Below are 15,694 nucleotides of genomic sequence, written 5' to 3' on the forward strand. Positions count from 1 at the left end.
TAGAATTGACAAAGATCCTCTCCTACTAATTTCCACTCGTCTACATCCAATTCTTTTTCCAGAGAGAAACAAGGACATATGTTCTTTACAATTTCTAAAAGTTCATTGATCTGCTGCAAAATTATAATCAAATCTTGTCTTTCCATAACTTTGAAAATGCTCTCTAAACATTTTGCTTGAACAGAAACAGAAGGCTGTTTTCTAAACATCTGTCCCATCTTAGCTGAAATTCTACTTTAACTCTTTTAACAAAATTTCTTTGTTGTACTCACCCTAATTTTTGGGTTGAGGAGACTTTTCCACTGCATCAGGATCAGAGGCTTTTTTCTCAGGAATCTCAAGTTTTAAACCTATGTCACTTGATAACTCAAAAAGTTCTTGAAATTTTAAAGGCAGTGGACTGATATTTGATTTCAGTTAAGTATGGTTTATAAACACTACTTAAGTTTTTTAGAATCAAAATTTGAAAGGAAGTATTTCTGAAATTTTATCTCTAGGTCTTGTAGATTATCACATAACTTCCAATTAAATCTTTGGGAAGGTTATTTTTAATTCTAAAATCATATAACTATAAAAATTTCTAAATAACCATTTCCATCCTATTCTTCTACATATTAATTTTTAAGTAAAACTTTTAATTTTATCTTTTAACATAAATCTTAGAATTTTTTCCTTGAAGTAACCTGTTTAAATCAGTTTTTTGATAATATGACAATTGAAATGACATTGAAAGCCATGTCATTATGAAAACATTAACAAAATCAGATTTCTGCTTAGTCAAGTCAATAACTTCATCTTTCATTTTCAATAATCTGTTTAAACTTTACCCTCTTGAGAACCAGCTTACCTGTGCATTTAATAATTACTTTTTATAATCAGATTCCATATCTTTGCAAAAGTTTGAAAACAACTGACTGTTAAGGGCATGGCTTTTAATGAAGTTAATGATTTTGATTGTATTGAGAATCCCAACATTTTAAGTATGGTGATTTATTTATGGCTACAAGTGCCAGTCCAATGGACTCATTATAAATGAGTAAAAATGATAAATTCATTGCCACCAGCTTTAATTGTTGCTACAAATCTAACATTCTCACCCATCATTGTTCTAGCAAAATACTCATATTTTTGTAAAAGAAGGAAATAACAGCAATTTTAAAAATTAAACATTCTAACACAATACAATTCAAAGATATATTAATTTCATAGTTAACATGTTGAGGAGTGACATTAAGAAAATGTCTATATTTTCCATTAAACTATTATATTTCTGTAAAAGCATAAAACTATGTTCAGTAAAAACAGCAATTTATAACATACAATTGTCATGAATCTTGAGCCGAGGTGTTTCTGGTAGTATTTGTTGGCATTGTGTGGTGTGATGGCAAGTGCAGACCAAAGTATGCATGTTGTGTGTCCAGAACCAAGGCTGCAATGAAGTCACATGATGCAATGTGGATAGGCACTGCCAGAAATACCTTGGATACATTATGTGTTTGACTTTGAATTAGTTTTTGGGCCTTGCACACATTCAGAAACCTTTTAGTATTGACAAATTTTTTGCCAACTGCCACATTCAATTATGTGACCCCCATATAGGGTTGCAACCCACTTTAAGAAGCTTTGTACTAAGACTTACATGAATTGATGCTAAGTGAAATGAGCAGAACCAGGAGATCATTATATACTTCAACAACAATACTGTATGAGGATGTATTCTGATGGAAGTGGATTTCTTTGACAAAGAGACCTAACTCAGTTTCAATTGATCAATGATGGACAGAAGCAGCTACACCCAAAGAAAGAACACTGGGAAATGAATGTAAATGTTTGCATTTTTGTTTTTCTTCCCGGGTTATTTCTACCTTCTGAATCCAATTCTCCCTGTGCAACAAGAAAACTGTTCGGTTCTGCACACATATATTGTATTTAGGATATACTGTGACATATTTAACATATATAGGACTACTTGCCATCTAGGTGAGGAGGTGGAGAGAGAGAGGGGAAAAATTGTAATAGAAGTGAGTGAGTGCAAGGGATAATGTTGTAAAAAATTACCCTGGCATGGGTTCTGTCAATAAAAAGTTATAATAAAAAAAAGAAAGAAAGAAAGAAAGAAAGAATCTTTGTACTAGTTTAAGTGTTATGAGTAAATAGCAGGATAAAGGAACAAGGGTCAAAGATCACAGAGGAGATATTCATTTGAGAAAACTATCTGTGAGAAGTTTATAGGAACTGAAAGTGACAGGAACAGCAGATTCATGTGTCTCATATCAGACTACATTTGTAACATATTTATTGATTATAATAAGAGGGAGAAATAACCTTCATTATTTAAATTGTTCCTTTCTCCTCCCTCCCCCCAGCAGCTTCTTTTTCCTCACTGGTTTTTAAAACCATTCCTTTCTCAGACCTCACCAGAACTTGCCTATGATTTTATGCCAGGTAGATTATTTTTTCCCCTATCTCCTTTATGTAAAAGACTGATACCATGCAGTATGAGTTTGTAATATATTTCCATTTTCATTTCAGTGATCCTACATTTATCTACTAAATCCTTCTCTTCTGTATCAGAGGAAAAAGTAATCTTTAAAAGCAATTTATTTGGGGCAGCTAGTTGATACAGTGGATAGAGCACCAGACCTGAAGTCAGGAGAACCTGAGTTCTAATGTGACCTCAGACATTTAACATTTCCTAGACGTGTGACCTTGGGAAAGTCAGTTAACCCCAATTACCTCAACAAAAAAAAATAAATAAAAGTAATTTATTCATCCCTGGATACCATCCCCTCCAGCCTTCTGTAACAACATCTCAACATATTTCTCTTCTTCTTAAGATTTTTAATGCTTCTGTCTCCCATAAGACTTATTTTTTCTGCTGTTAAACATTCCTATCTTTCCCCAGACCCATAATAAAAACCACCACCACCAAATCACTGAATTGAGTCTGCTTTTTAGCTGTATCTTTGAACCTTAAATCCTGACTACAGAGATGCATTTGGCTATTGAGCAGAAGAAATCTATCTGAATCCAATCTAAATATACCCATTACACCTAGACATAGTTTAAATACTAGGAAGGAGCAATGATTTGACAGACACTTCAGGACTTCTGATCTTAGTGCAGCCTAAGGTTTTCATAGAACAGGAAGGTCTTAACTTGCAGTATTAGTACAATGCCTGACCATTCTGTTAGGGACTTACATAGGGATACAGCATCCTGAGAAGAGTGAGAATGCAAGGACCCATCTTGGAGAATGTGACCCAAATGCTTGCAGACAGAAGAGAGAATGATTTTAAAAAAGCCAAATTGAAAATCAATGGGAAGAAAGTAGACCTTGATCTGCTATCAGAGAGTAAAGACTGTTTTTTCCATTCTTTTTATCTGTAGTTCTTAACACACTTCCTAACACATATTATTGTTGTTGTTCAGTCATTCCATGTTGAATCATACTGTCCATGGAGTTTTCTTGACAAAGATACTGAAGTGGTTTGCCATTTCCTTCTCAAGAATTCATGGTACTCTATTGACTGAGACATCCAGCTGTTTTCTCTGTATCTGATACATAGTAGATGCTTAATAAATGATTGTTGACTGGTTGGCTGTCAAGGCTTCCCACTGGGTTCATTAATTAAACATATCTGGGGTTTCAGCATCAGGCTATTTAACAATCTTCTAATTCACCTTATCCTCTTTCCATTTTACTGTATGTAACCACACACATTTAGAATTAATGATTGGAGGAGAGCAGCCTCTATTGGCCATTCCTATTGAAAGCACTATTGACTTACTCCTTGTACTCTCAAAATTTATCTGAATAGGCCCCTTTACAATAGGTTTTGTGCTTAACCTGAGAACCTGAAGGTCTGAAATGCTATTTTAGTGTTAAATCAATGCTAATGAGAATTGGAACAAATACTGTATTAAGAATTTTTTGTATGTCTGACACTTAATAATTCACATACTTTCCCATATCCTTTCTCTAATGTCTGTAACATGAACTTTGGGGTATTTTATTAAGCAGTAGTGAAGTCTATTTTCATGAAGGATTTGTGAACTCATTCTCATTCTTTTATGTTGGTGGTACAGTAGACAGAGCCCCGGAATTAGAGTTAGGAACACCCTAGTTCAAATCTGACCTTTATAAATATGGGCAAGTCACTTCATCTCTGTTGGTCCTCAGTTTCCTCCTTGATAAAATGTATATGATGATAATAGCACCTACTTTGTGAGGTTGCTATGAGGCTTTTAAAATAAAAGAATATCTGTAAAATGTTTAACATGGTGCCTGATATCTAATGGAACCTTCACAAATGGTTGTTATTATTATTATCACAATTGTTAGTCATTTAAAGTGTTGAGATAGCAGGTTAAAAGCTAAGTAAATAGTTAGAAGCAGAGGCAGAAAAGTAATTCAGATTTCTTTATTCCTAGTTTTCCTAAACTGCAGGGCTTAGAGGGGGAAGTATAGGAGGTCAGAGTACCCGAACATATGTTCTGTATCTATTACTTACTTTTCCCTTTTTTTTTTTTTTTTTACCCAGGACAGATAAATCCCTTTAGGTCTCAGTTTTCTCACTAGTAAAATGAGGGATTGGACATCTCTTTCCTAGCTCTCAATATAACATTTTATAATCCAGGTTGCTTCTCTGACTCTTGTCTATTTTATGAAGTGGCTTCATCAGAAGAAAAAGCAAAAAAGGAAGATCAGAGAGACTGGTTGAATTGTTTATTCAAAACAGGTTTCCTGACTCAGGGACAGAATGAAGATCTCAGTGCCAGAGGTTCTTTCCTCTGGTCCTTAGAAGGAGGGCAGTTGCTTTGTCCATGCTTCTTCTGACTTCTTTGAAGTGAATTAAGGATGGCGTTTAGAGACTTTTCACCTGGGAGCTCTAGAATGTTGCTCATCTTCTTCATATTGCTTTTCTCCTTTTCCAGGTCGGGCTCTTGAGATGCAGTTTCTACTCTAAGCAGGTTGTGCAGAGACTCAGAAGGAATGGCCACCTTGTCCCTGACAGCCAAGTGCCAGGTAAATTGACCTTCCTCACTTTTCTCTGAACTTAACTTTCCAGAACATTCTTTTCCTCATCATGGAACCTAAGTTTCTCTGCTTAGTTGTTTCCCCTGCAAAGACCAAAAGTCCACTTCTAAAACAGTAAGAAATTGGGCCCATCCTGGTGGATGCAGGGCATCATAATAACTATGATCATAAGAAATACCCTTTACTCTATAAAGTACTTTTCCTCAGTGAGTACCTCTTCTGTAGGCATGTTGATATGGGATTAAGAGACCTTTCTTTGACAGGTCACATGCTTGCATCTCCTTTCACATTCCATAGTATTCACATGCTTTAAAATCATCAAACTACTCTGTTTATCCCATCAGTTGCTCCAAATGCTCTTATTTTCATACTTTCCTATTAGATAGGGAAGGCTTTATGAGTGAGCAAGAATATGTTTGTTTCAGGAATCAATAACATTCAAGGATGTAGCTGTGAAATTCACCCAAGAGGAGTGGAGGCAACTGAACCCTGCTCAGAGGAACCTGTACAAGGATGTGATGCTGGAGAACTATAGAAACCTCATCTCATTGGGTAAGGATGGTTTCTCCTTGTGATTCAGAATTTATCTTAAATTTAAAAAATTCTTTTTGCTAAATAGTAGTGAACACACAACTTGAATTGATTTGTCTATGACTATGTGTCTTAAGGATAGTCATATAATAGATAGTGATGGCTGTGTAACTGTGAAAGTGATCATGAGGTCTTCCTGTTTGCTTTGGAACCAGGTGAAGGTGGGACTGGGGTGTCCTGGAGAGGTTGAAACCCTTGAGAGATCTGGATACATCAAGAATAAAAACAGGAAGAAGAGCTTTAAGACAGAGCTGAGCCCATGGATTTAAAAGTGCTAACTAAACGCAAGAGAGAGATATCAGAGAGAGTCATATGGTTATAATAGTTCATAAGTTCTTCTTCCCGTCAAGATTCTCAGAGCTTTCTATCCATTACTCCTAGTTTTTTCATCTAGTACCATACACAATAAATCTAATTCTTTCCTACATTATAACCTTTCACTTACTTGAAGACAGCTACCACAACCCTTTCTAAGTCTTCTCTTCTTTAGGTTAAATATCTTCAGTTCCTTCACTTATCCCTATATAGTGTGACCTTAAAGCCCTTTCCCATTCTGGTCACTCTTTTCTGGATGCACTCCAGCTTATCAATGCCCTACCTAAAATTGGTGCCCAGAACTGGACACAATTTTTCAGATATGGTTTGACCAGATTAGAGATCAGTAGGTTTAAAACCTCTCCAGTGGAGTTCGATGTAAAATTCTTGTGGATAGAATTTTGTTTTATTTTTGTCTTTGTAGCCACAGGACTAGCATAGTAACTGATGCAGAATATCAGTGTGGAAATAATGAAGTTAATATGCATTGAACACTGCCTTTCAAAAAAAATATTGATGTATTTTGGTTTTATATCACCAACATTTCCCAATACATACCTTCCTCCAACCCAGAGAGCATCCCTTGTAACAGAAATAAAAAGACATCATCCCTTTCTTAAGGAAGCCTAAGATCACATTAGTTTTCTTGTTTCCTATATCAGTCATACTGTTGATTCAATATTGAGCTTGTAGTAAACAAAACCACAGCTCTTTTTCATGCAAACCACAGTCTAAACATATTTTATCATGTTGTAGTTGTAAAATTAATTTTTGAATCCCTGTGTAAGATTACTCAGATATAACTTAATGTTCAGCTTAACAAACAGTTTTTGGATCTTGTTAAATAGTGGGTTAGCTGTTCTTATCAATTGTGTGTTATTAGCCAATTTGATAAACATTTATGCTTATCTCCAGGTCTCTGAGAAAAATATTAAATATCCCGGGGCCAAATACAGATCCCTAGAGTACTTCACTAGAAACAACCTTCCAAGCTGATATCAGATCCTTTGGGTTTGGCTATTTAGCCAAGTTTGAATCATTCTAACTATGCTGTCTTTTACATAAAGTGAGACAAGGTTGACCACATCTCTTTATCTTGTCCACAAGTATATGGTAAGACGTTATCAAATATTTTGCTAAAGTTTATATAAATTATATCTACAGTATTCTCCAATATAGCAATGTAGTTACCCTATTAAAAATGTAATTAGTTTGACATCATCTATTTTTGATGAAGTTGTACTGTGTATTTTCTAAATGTTCACTAATTGTTGTTTTTATATTTCTGTCTAGAATTTTCTCAAGAGTCAAAAGTAAGTTCACTGGCCTATTTAGTTTGCATTCTCCAATATCTTGCCTTTTTTTTTGGGAAATCCTGTGGTATTTCTTCCTTTCTATCTGATATTTCAAAAATCATCGAGTATCTCAGCAGTCCCATCCACCATTTTTTTCAGTCTCATAGGATGATGATCTGGGTCTAAAGATTTGAACTCATCAAAGGTAATTAGAGTATTGTCTTATTATAGCAGTCCTTATCTTGGGAATCAGCTTCACTTCCTTATTAGGGATTTTTGTTCTAATATTTCTAGTCCAAAGTTACTTCTTGTCAGAGAAAACAGAAGTAAAAAAGAAAAAGAAAATTGAGCAGCTCTGCCTTCTGTAGATCATCCCTTATTATTATCCCATATTTTTCCCCCAAACACAGGGGTCCTATTGTTTTTTGATCATCTTTTTCCCCAGTATAGGTTTAAAATTTTTTTTATCTTTGACGCTTTATCTCATTCTGACTGTTTTCACCCTTCTTATTCATCTTCTTGTTACCTTCTCTTGCTACTGGATGTCTTTTTCTGTAAATGAATTTTCAAAAATCTAAGTAGGTAGTTAATTCTCCGTGTATTCACATTGGTTTCTTTAAACACTTCCCCCCTTTTTTTTGTCTTCAAAATTTCATTCTTGAAAGTTTCCTGAACTAACTTCCTTGTAGTGTGCTTTCTAGAGCCCCCAAGTTGGGGTGACAAAACATACCATTGCCTTCTAGAGCCCCAACACTGGGGTGACAAAATGTAGCATCTGGACTAGCTCTCTGGAGAATCTCTGGATGAGCTTTGGTTTTAGGTGGAGGAGTGATGAAGGTAGGAGAGCCACCAGGAAGATTTCTGTCTCTGTCTCTGTCTTCTGTGTCTCTTCTGTGTCTATGTTCTCATCTGAGTTCGAGCTCAAGCTCGAGACCTTGAGCTCTCTTCTCCAGTCCTCTCAGCCATTAAATACCTCAGTCTGATTATATCATTACATTATACTAAGTATATTCCAATTAAAGTGATTATGTCATTATATCATCCTAGAGTGATTACATCATTATATCACACTAAGTATATGTGAACTAGAGAACCATTATATCATCAATTACACTGAGTAAGCATCCTGCTGTAAGTATCCTTGCTTCAAGTATACCTTTCCCAGAGTTCCCCGACTATCTGTGGTCCTCTATACTGTGGTCCCATAGAATTGTAGGAAACTACTTTTCTTTTCTGTGACCACTTTGAAATCTGTTCTCCCCAAATCTGCTTGACTTAACCTCTCATTTTCTATTAGAAATTCTAATATGGAATGGTCACTTCTCTCAGTCTTTTCCATTCCAGTCTCTAATTCTTCTTTATTGGTGAGAAAAGGTTATAGAATAGACATTTCTCTTATTAGTTTTTCTATTGTTTGAAAGATGAGGTTGTTATTGAAACAAGTCAAGAAGTTGTTATTTGCCTTGTTTTTGCTAGAAACTGCTCCAGACATCCATTATGCCTTGAACGTATTTGTCTCCATTTTGGTTTAGATAATTTGTAGGATATTTTGGTGACAATTTTAGTTGTGTTTTTACTAATATTGATCCTTTTGAAGTTATTTTTATTTTTACCAAACTTCTTACCTCTAATTCCTAGATTTCTTCATATGAATGTCTCTTTTTAATTTCACAATATTGCTACATTTTCTGGAGTGGGTGTAATAATATCCTAACCACCTGTATCCATGAAAGTTAGGTTAGTTTTTTCCTGCAAAAGTTATTCTTATGACTTAATTGGCTCAACTTAGGCCATTGATATTATTCCATGGTTGCCTGAGCACAAAACAGCCATAAGAAGAACCAGGTGTTCTCTTTTACTTAGGTGGTGGACTACTCTGGGCAATTAAGAAGCAGGGGAGTTTTGATGAGCTGAATCAATTCATGGAATTATTGATGCATGTCCTTGTTGAATATCTTTTTCCTGTTGTAGCTAAATTAATTTCCTTTTGTTAACTGTTGAATGACCAACATGAATCTTTCATTTCATTCAGATATCAGACTTAAAACTACCAGAGTATTATTCCAAGTTAGGCACATTCCCTTTTTAAACTATTCTTTTTTGAAGACGGCATACCCTTCTAGAAGCATAATCCAGTTATATATTCTTCCAAATCTCAGTGTCAATTGAGCCTCCTGTGTTAGTTCAAGGATTCTTAAACTGGGCTCCACAGAAATACAGATAAAAATCACAAAGTCTGTTGTATATTAAAAACTGGATATTAAAAAATATATCTTCATTTCAGTATAATTGGTTTCCTTTGTCATCTTATGTATTTTATTTTATTTTAAAACATTCTAAAAAGCTGTCAACAGACTTCACCAGACTGCCAAAGGGGTCCATGACACAGGAAAGCTTAAGAACCCCTCTGTTAGGTTTTCTGTTCACTTTGCTACCCATATTTTGAGCTTGCTTGTTATAGATATTTGAGGTGCTATAGATTTTATTACTTGCCCTTTTCTTGAATTTTTGTTTCCAGTAAATTTCTGGATATCTCTACTACCATTTTTTCCTTGACTGATAACCATTTATAGTTTGATAAGTATAATGAAGCCTTTTTTCTCTCACTCTTCCTTTTCAGTTTTAAACCCTTTTGACTAGATTGGCAAGACACCTTAAATATATTATTACTACATCTTGTTAGGTATTCTCCATTCCTAGTTATTCAATACCTATTGACTTCCAAGAAAATGAGTCTGGATCCAAGCAAAAAGGAAAGAGTAAATACATATTTATCATTGTTTCTGGGCATTGTTATCCTACTGCATATTTTGCTTAAATTAGAGCATATGAAGAGGAGGTACAGTTTTCTGAGTGTCCTTAATGTATCAATATCAGCTTTCTGGGAGTTTTGATGAAAAGAGTTGTCTTATTTTAATGGCAAAATTAAGCCCCTTATGATCTCTACAAAGGAAAAAAAAAGCCTTCCTAGAGGGAACAGATAAATCCATACCTTTATCTTTAATGGAAATTTGACAACTGATCAAATGATGATGACTGTATTTGAGAGTGGGTTCATGTCAAATGATGAGGGACTAACTTGTGGGACATTTGTGTCCCTACAGAGACTACTGTGTTTCATATCCTTTTCCAAAAACAGGATTTTCCATTTCTAAACCTGATGTGATCTTCAAATTGGAACAAGGGAAAGACCCATGGGTATTTAAAAAAAAGAGATCTAAAGGAGAAGACATACTAAAAAATGCCTTAGGTGAGTAAGATCCAAAACAGATGAGATATATTGAATGTAATAACAGTTTGATGAGAGGAATTTCTCCTCAGCACTCAAAACCCATAAGACTCAAGTAGGAAAGCTCTCTTTCTATTTCTTTGGTGGGGGAGAGTGGAAAGAGCGGATTACCTTTCCTTCTAATGTGATTCCTGTTCTTTCCTTTTCATATAAACACATGTGTATATATGTATATACCCCCCCCCCAAATGATCTTTCAATAAATAAATAAGGAAGGGGGAGTCTCTTGAAAGAATGAGAAGAGTAGGTGGTAAAAGTTAAATATGTAGTGAGGGATTTGAACAGATATAACTACACATGTGTATATATATATATATATATATATTTACTTATCTAGCTATGTCTAGCTAATCCACACTTACCCATAACTATTTTTTCCTCTTTTTAGGGACGCTTCCCCCCATTTATTTACTCACTAAAAGATCACTTTTTAAGAATTTAATCCATTTCTTTATTTATACTTTTCTATTTCTACACCTTCTCTTCTACTTATTATAAAAACCCTGGTAATCTTGTTTTCTGCTCACTTTACTTAGTGACTTAAAAACCTTCATTTCTGTCATCTCACTCTTCTTCCACTTGTTAGCTTTCCCCCAGATTATGAAGTTATTTTTTAGAAGTGAAAAGTGTGTGTATATATATACACACATGCATACACACATATATGCACATCTTGTGGAAATTATTTTGTTTCATTGTACTGTATTCTGCACTACCCCTGCTTCCTAATAAAGTTTTCTTTTCTTATCTGACAGAAAATAGATTGCTTTTATTTTTTTCTCTGGTTTCAGATCAGGAGAGTAAGCCTAAAACCAAAGTGTCACCTCCAAAGAAGAATATTTCTGAAAAAGAATCCTTGGGAACATTGAGAGAAAGACTCAGGGAAGGTCTTCTACATCCTGCAGTTGCAAGAGTTTCTATACCTGAGGGCCAGTTGGAGAGGCAGAAGAAAATTTTTAAAGAGGAGAGTCGGAATAAATTCCTTTTCCACAATTTCAAACAATTATCAGTCAGCATTCCAGAAAATTCTACTAAGGAGAGAAGTCATGAATGTAAAGAATGTGGGAAAAAATTCTTTAACTATCTATCTCTTATTCAACATCAAAGGACTCATAATAAAGAGAAGCACTATAAATGTAATGAATATGGAAAAGCCTTCTCTAAATGTTCATCCCTAATTGAACATGAAAGAATTCATACTGGAGAGAAGCCCTATGAATGTGATGAATGTGGGAAGGCCTTTAGACAAAAAGGCACCCTTATTCTACATCAGCTAACACATACTGGAGAGAAGCCTTATGAATGTAAAGAATGTCAGAAATCTTTTAGTTTTAGAAGTAGCTTTTTGAGACACCAGGTAACTCACACAGGAGAAAGTCCTTATAAGTGCATTGAATGTGGAAAAGCCTTCATTAATTTCTCATCTCTTAGTCGCCATCAGAGAATTCATAGTGAAAAGAATTCTTATGAGTGTAATGAATGTAAGAAAGTCTTCTTTGACCACTCATCCATTATTCAACATCAGAGATCTCACAAAGGAGAGAAACATTATGAATGTAATGAATGTGGAAAAATCTTTTCTACACATTCATCCCTTACTGAACATGAGAGAATTCATACTGGAGAAAAACCCTATGAATGTGATGAATGTGGTAAAGCCTTTGTTAATTGCTCATCCCTCAGTCGGCATCAGAGAATTCATACCGGGGAAAGTCCCTATAAATGTAATGAATGTGGGAAAGCTTTCAGACAGAAAGGAACACTTAATTTGCATCTTCTAACACATACTGGAGAGAAGCCCTATGAATGTAATGAATGTGGGAAAACTTTCAGCCATCGAAGTAGTTTTTTGAGACATCAAATTACTCACACAGGAGAAAGTTCCTACAAATGTGGGGAGTGTGGGAAAGCCTTCATTAACTGCTCATCTCTTCGTCGACATCAAAGAATTCATACTGGCGAGAGTCCTTATGAATGCAAAGAATGTGGAAAAGCCTTTCGACAGAAAGGTACATTTACTTTACATCAGCTAACACATACTAGAAAAAAGCCCTATGAATGTAATCATTGTAGAAAAGTCTTCTTGAAACATTCAACCCTTATTCAACATCAGAAAATTCATACTAGAGAGAATCATTATGAATGTAATGAATGTAGCAAAACCTTCTTTGACCACTCAGTTCTTAAACAACATCAGAAGATACATCATGGAGAAAAGTCTTGTGAATATGTTGCACGTAGGGATTTTTCATCCCTTATTCAATATCAGGAAACTCATAAGAGCAAGAATCATGAATATGATGAATGTGGAAAAGCTCACTCTAAGCATTCATCCTTTAATGAACTTGAGAAGATTCAAATAGGAAAGAAGCCCTATGAATGTGGCAAATGTGGGAAAACCTTCAACTCCAAAAGTAGCTTTATGATACATCAAATGTTACACAGAGGAGAAAGTCCCTATACATGTAATGAATGTGGGAAAACCTTTTTTTACCGAAAATCTATTAATCGACATCGGAGAATTCATACTAAACTGAGGCCATATGAATGTGATAAATGTGGAAAAGCCTTCCTTGATCGCTCAACTCTTACTCAACATCAGAGGACTCATACTGGAGAGAAGCCCTACAAGTGTAATAAATGTGGGAAAGCTTTCAGCCATAGAAGTAGCTTTTGGAGACATCAGCTAAGTCATACAGGAGAAAGTCCCCATGAATGCAATGAATGTGGAAAAACCTTCTTTGACCGCTCATCTCTTACTCGACATCAGAGAATTCATAGTGGAGAGAAGCCCTATAAATGTAATAACTGTGGAAAAGCCTTCCTTAAACATTCATCCCTTACTGCACATGAGAGAATTCATACTGGTGAGAAGCCCTACAAATGTGACAAATGTGGTAAAGCCTTCTTTATGGCCTCTTCTCTTACTCGACATCAAAGAACTCATACAAATTAGTCCCTATGAATATAATGTAGTAAATCCTCTAACCGTTCTATGTTATACATAAGATAATTCACATTAGTGAGAAGTTGGTATGGATAAATGTTCAGTAGCATGTCATCTGTTGGATAGCATTATTGATGTTATGCCAGAGAGTAGGTCTAGAGATAAAATTAAACAAGAGAAATTTGAGTCATACTTTTAACATGACGCTTTAAAACTTCAGATTGAGAGGTAAGACAAGACATCCCAAAATACTTTAAACTGTTTACTTTTTTATTTTATTCAATTTGTAACCAGCAATTTTGGGGTAACTGATTTTTAGGTACCTCAAATAAAAAGTGTATCTTTGAAAATCTATTTTTCCCAGAGCTGGCCCCAGTCTTTGTTGGGCTTCAGCCCTTGAAGTTCACAAATACTTGAAGGAAGAACTTTCAGGAAAATGGGGGAGAGGTTGTAAAACAGAATATTTTCTCAACCTGTGCCTCAACGACAGCATCACAGACACCAAAAAGAGAAACAGGACTGCCAGGAAGTACTCATAAGATGGAATGTAATGAAATTAACAACAAAATTTCCAATGTAATAAATACTATTTATTTTTTATGGATTAGTATTGTTCTAGTCCAATTTTCCCCTGATGATACATTTCCTGAATAATTTATTTATGCCACTTCTCTTGCATAGAAATATATTGCTGCCCAACTGTTACCAGCTCTCTAAAGAAACTGAGGCCAAAAAAGGTAGGAAAAAATTATGGTGCAAAAGCACCCACAAAGCACAGCTGAAGTTATTACAAGATATTTTATTAAGCACTCTGAAGACAATAAAAGATGTGATGAAATGAAAAAAATATTGTGAAGCTAAGGAACAATGAACCACTAAGGACCTTCAGGAGAAGGTGGTGATGAAACTCTGGAAAATTCCATGGAGAATGTATTTAAAACAATGTAATCTCTGAAAAATCTAATACTTATGCTGGAGAACAAAACGATAGAATAGAAAAACAAACCCAGAAAAGTACTCAATTCAGAAAATGTTCAGAAGCTATGCAAACAAATGTTACCTGTATCAGGAAGATAGAGCACAGAGAGATAGCTTTGGAGCTATCTGAAAACTGAAGAAAGAAAGAATCTGACAATTTTGTGACAGAAAATTGATTAACAACATGTCTGAAATGAAGAAAACAAAGGTCAGCCTGAAGATCAGAATAAAAGTTATGCCAGCAGAATTCTGGAAGATTTTATACCAAACTGATAAACTACTAATATGATTCTGATGCTATCATTGCACAGAACAGTAAAATGGATGCTCTGTTATTCACAGAGCAATGAACCCAAAGCTTCCTATGAAGACCATTCACTAGGGTATATAAAGCAGTTGCGATCTACATTGGTAGAGAAATTACCTATACTGACAAATTTATAGTACCTGATGGAATTGGTGTGCATTTATGTATATATATGTGTGTGTATATATATTTATGCATATATATGTATATATATTTATGCACATATATGTGTGTATATGCATATATGTGTGTATATATATTTATGCATATATATGTGTGTATATTTATGCATATATGTGTGTATATATTTATGCATATATGTGTGTATATATTTATGCACATATATATGTATATATATATTTGCAAAGGCAATTGGAATTGTGACTTGCCCAGGGTCACGTAGCTAGGAAGTGTTAAATTTCTGAGGCCAGATTTGAACTCAGGTCCTCCTGACTTGAGGGCTGATGCACTATTCACTGCACCAACTAGTTGTCCCAAGTGTGCATATATTTACTATATAGAGGCACATACATATTGACAAAAAGTATAACTTCTTGTCTTGAATCCAAGTCATTTTTAACATCTATTTGTCTAGATAACCCAAAGTGGTAACCAAAGAGAAATAACAGATTAATGTCTGATAAATGGAGAAGGAATTAGTCATTCAATGAATAATGGCAGTTAGGTGGCACAGTATATAAAGTACTGGACCTGAACCAGGAAGATTGGAGTTTAAATATGATCTTATATACTTAATACCCATGTAACCCTGGACAAATCACAACCTCTGCCTCAGTTTCTTCAGTTGTAAATGGGTATCATAGCAACAAATTCTCAAGAGTGTCATGAAGATCAAAAGTAATATTATTTGTAAAGTGCTTACTTAGCACAATGCCAGGCACAAGTGTTTAATAAGTCTTTGTTCCTTCTC

General features: G+C 34.8%; 1 protein-coding gene across 1 annotated transcript in view; it reads left to right on the forward strand.

The window, feature by feature from the left end:
• LOC116419037 (zinc finger protein 420-like) overlaps window positions 1-14,308 on the forward strand; it is a 21,186-nt gene extending 6,878 nt beyond the window's left edge. The window contains exons 2-5 of the mRNA XM_031950963.1: window positions 4,939-5,029; window positions 5,467-5,593; window positions 10,382-10,492; window positions 11,323-14,308. Of these exons, the coding sequence (XP_031806823.1) occupies window positions 4,997-5,029; window positions 5,467-5,593; window positions 10,382-10,492; window positions 11,323-13,487 (2,436 nt within the window). The 5' untranslated portion in view covers window positions 4,939-4,996 and the 3' untranslated portion in view covers window positions 13,488-14,308. The remainder of the gene's footprint in view (window positions 1-4,938; window positions 5,030-5,466; window positions 5,594-10,381; window positions 10,493-11,322) is intronic.
• The last annotated feature ends 1,386 nt before the right edge of the window (window positions 14,309-15,694 follow it).

The sequence above is a fragment of the Sarcophilus harrisii genome, chromosome 2 (genome assembly GCF_902635505.1).
Source record: "Sarcophilus harrisii chromosome 2, mSarHar1.11, whole genome shotgun sequence".
Lineage (NCBI taxonomy): Eukaryota > Metazoa > Chordata > Mammalia > Dasyuromorphia > Dasyuridae > Sarcophilus > Sarcophilus harrisii.